General features: G+C 38.5%; 1 protein-coding gene across 1 annotated transcript; it reads left to right on the top strand.

Moving 5' to 3' along the window:
• The first annotated feature begins 1199 nt into the window (after positions 1-1199).
• LOC123947423 (olfactory receptor 9K2-like) lies at positions 1200-2198 on the top strand. The gene has a single exon (XM_046013631.1). It carries the CDS (start codon positions 1257-1259, stop codon positions 2196-2198), a length of 942 nt encoding a protein of 313 aa, XP_045869587.1. The 5' UTR covers positions 1200-1256.
• Positions 2199-2701: the final 503 nt, after the last annotated feature.

The raw sequence follows: 2701 nt of genomic DNA, 5'->3' as shown, positions 1-2701 counted from the left end.
CCCTAAGGGGAGAGAAAGTGTGACCATACTGTCAACACTCACAGTTCAAGACTTTAGCTGAGCTGTCTAGTGAATGAGGTATGATGGTGGTGAAAATCATTTCCTGGGTAAATAATCAAGCATCGTTAGTCCCTCATATGTGTCTTTGTTCAGTATCGTTTTCTAAAGTAACTCTTCCATCTAGACTCACTGTCTGCCCCTTAAGAAAACCGTAAGCTGCAGGCTGAGGAAATGGAGGGAACTTGTTTTTATAGAAGGGCTTTGGAGGCCCTCTGGGAGAGAAATCCTAGCATGTGAGTCCTGATAATTTTTGTGTTTGTGGAGAACTTTGATCTCAGTGAGTAAATGACATATCAGAATTCAAATTTTCCATTACCCATGAAAAGAAATTGTACCTCTTAGGTTGTTCTTTTTATCCTTTCTTTTTGTTTTAAGATTTTATGTGTTTATTTATTAGAGAGAGAGAGCACAAGTTGAGGGAGGAGAGGGAGAAGCAGACTCACTGCTGTGCAGAAGCCCACTTCAGGGACTGGATCGCACAACCGTGAGATCATGAGCAGAGCCAAAGTCAGGAGTCATCTTTTTAATGGACTGAGCCACCCAGGTGCCATCTCTCTGCCCCCACTCATTTATTTGTTTATTTATTTATTTATTTTTAATTTTTAATTATTTTTAGATTTTTAAAAATTAACATATAATGTATTATTAGCCCTAGGCTGGTGCCACCTCTTAAGCTATTTTTAAATTTAGTGACTTTCTTTAAATCTGCTGGTATATAATATAAACTAAAGCTTCAAAGTTAAGTTTTCCTAAAGTAGGCTATTGAATCCCTCCCCTAATATCTCCAAACCCAGACACCAGAATTATTTACCGAATGTCATTTTTTAAATTATTTGTGTTCTCTTGCAAACACTGTTCATGACACTGAATTTATCACATAAATTATGAGGCAGAAACAAACGTAGAAGGGACATTTGCAAATGTGAAAGGCATTTGAGTGAGCATGCATTGCATTAACTCAGAAGAAAAAGATCTAATTCCACTGCTTGTGGGAATACAACCATAAAACTAATCTTTGAGTCATCATCAGTTGCAGTAGGCTTAAATTTCAGTCACAATAATTTATAAGGTTAATGAATAATGACTACAAGATAACTGTATAAATCCTAACAGTGTTAAGAGATTATTTGGAGCTAGGATCAAAGGTCAGATTTCATTTGTTTATTTCAATTTATGTCTCTCAGCAGGTTTCTGCCATGAGTGACAAGGGGACAAGCAATCACTCAGAAGTGACTGACTTCATTCTTGTAGGCTTCAGGGTCCGCCCAGAACTCCACATTCTCCTCTTCCTGCTCTTTCTGCTTGTGTATGCCATGATCCTTCTAGGGAATGTGGGGATGATGACCGTTATTATGACTGATCCCCGGCTGAACACACCAATGTATTTCTTCCTAAGCAACCTCTCCTTCATTGATCTATTCTATTCTTCTGTCATTGCACCCAAGGCTATGATCAACTTCTGGTCTGAGAGCAAGTCCATCTCCTTTGCTGGCTGTCTAATCCAGTTCTTTCTCTTTGCCATCTTCATGGTGGCTGAGGGATTTCTCCTGGCAGCCATGGCTTATGACCGCTTCATTGCCATCTGCAACCCACTCCTCTACACTGTCCAGATGTCAACTCGTCTCTGCATTCAGTTGGTGGCTGGTTCCTACTTTTGTGGCTGCATCAGCTCAGTTCTTCAGACGAGCATGACATTTACTTTGCCCTTTTGTGCTTCTCGGGCCATTGACCATTTTTTCTGTGATATCCGCCCTCTTCAAAGGATATCTTGTTCTGACCTCTTCATCTATAGGATGGTTTCTTTCTCCTTATCCAGCATCATTACCTTGCCTACCATAATTATCATTATTGTGTCCTATATATATATTGTGTCCACGGTGCTAAAGATACGCTCCTCTGAGGGGCGTAAGAAAGCCTTCTCCACTTGTAGCTCTCACCTAGGAGTCGTGAGTGTACTGTACGGTACTGTCTTTTTTACATATCTGACTCCTGACAGATTTCCTGAGCTGAGTAAAGTGACCTCCTTATGTTATACCTTAGTCACTCCCATGTTGAATCCTTTGATTTACTCCCTGAGGAACAAAGATGTTAAAGGGGCTCTAAAAAAACTTTTGGAGATGAAAAACACTATTCTTTGATTACTATTTCTTGCCCATCAAAGATGTTGTGGCTATTTCTTTCATACTCCTTGTGACCATTAAGAAAGTTATTCTCCTGAACATCACAGAAATATTAACAAGCTCTTTCAAGGTGTCATATGTCCTACATATTACTTTTCTTGCGTCAGAGACATTGTTTATCCAAAACGTCCTCGATATTGGAGGTCCTCGATATTGTCAGGGAGGTGTCCCTGACATTAAGGAAACATTTTTCAAGCTGAGCCTGCCACCGATCTAAAATAACATTTTATTTCGTTGAATTGACTTCTATGTTTTTACGACTTGCTGCTAAACATGATTTTTATATTTTATTATAGTGTATAAACAGTACATGTTAAACAGTTAATGAATTTTCACTTTGAATCAAATATTTCATATGTCATATATTGAGAAAGAGTAAAATAAGAGACAAAGAATAAGCAATCTTCATCAGATACATTAAACTGAAAAATTGTTCATTGATACAGTGTGCTCTGAGTCTC

Source organism: Meles meles, chromosome 7 (genome assembly GCF_922984935.1).
Source record: "Meles meles chromosome 7, mMelMel3.1 paternal haplotype, whole genome shotgun sequence".
NCBI lineage: Eukaryota > Metazoa > Chordata > Mammalia > Carnivora > Mustelidae > Meles > Meles meles.
The sequence above is the reverse complement of the archived record's forward strand: the minus strand, read 5'-3'. Positions and strand labels throughout refer to the sequence as shown.

Coding starts and splice junctions, on each gene's coding strand:
- LOC123947423 (XM_046013631.1), top strand. CDS start 1,257: ATGAGTGACAAGGGGACAAGCAATCACTCAGAAGTGACTGACTTCATT.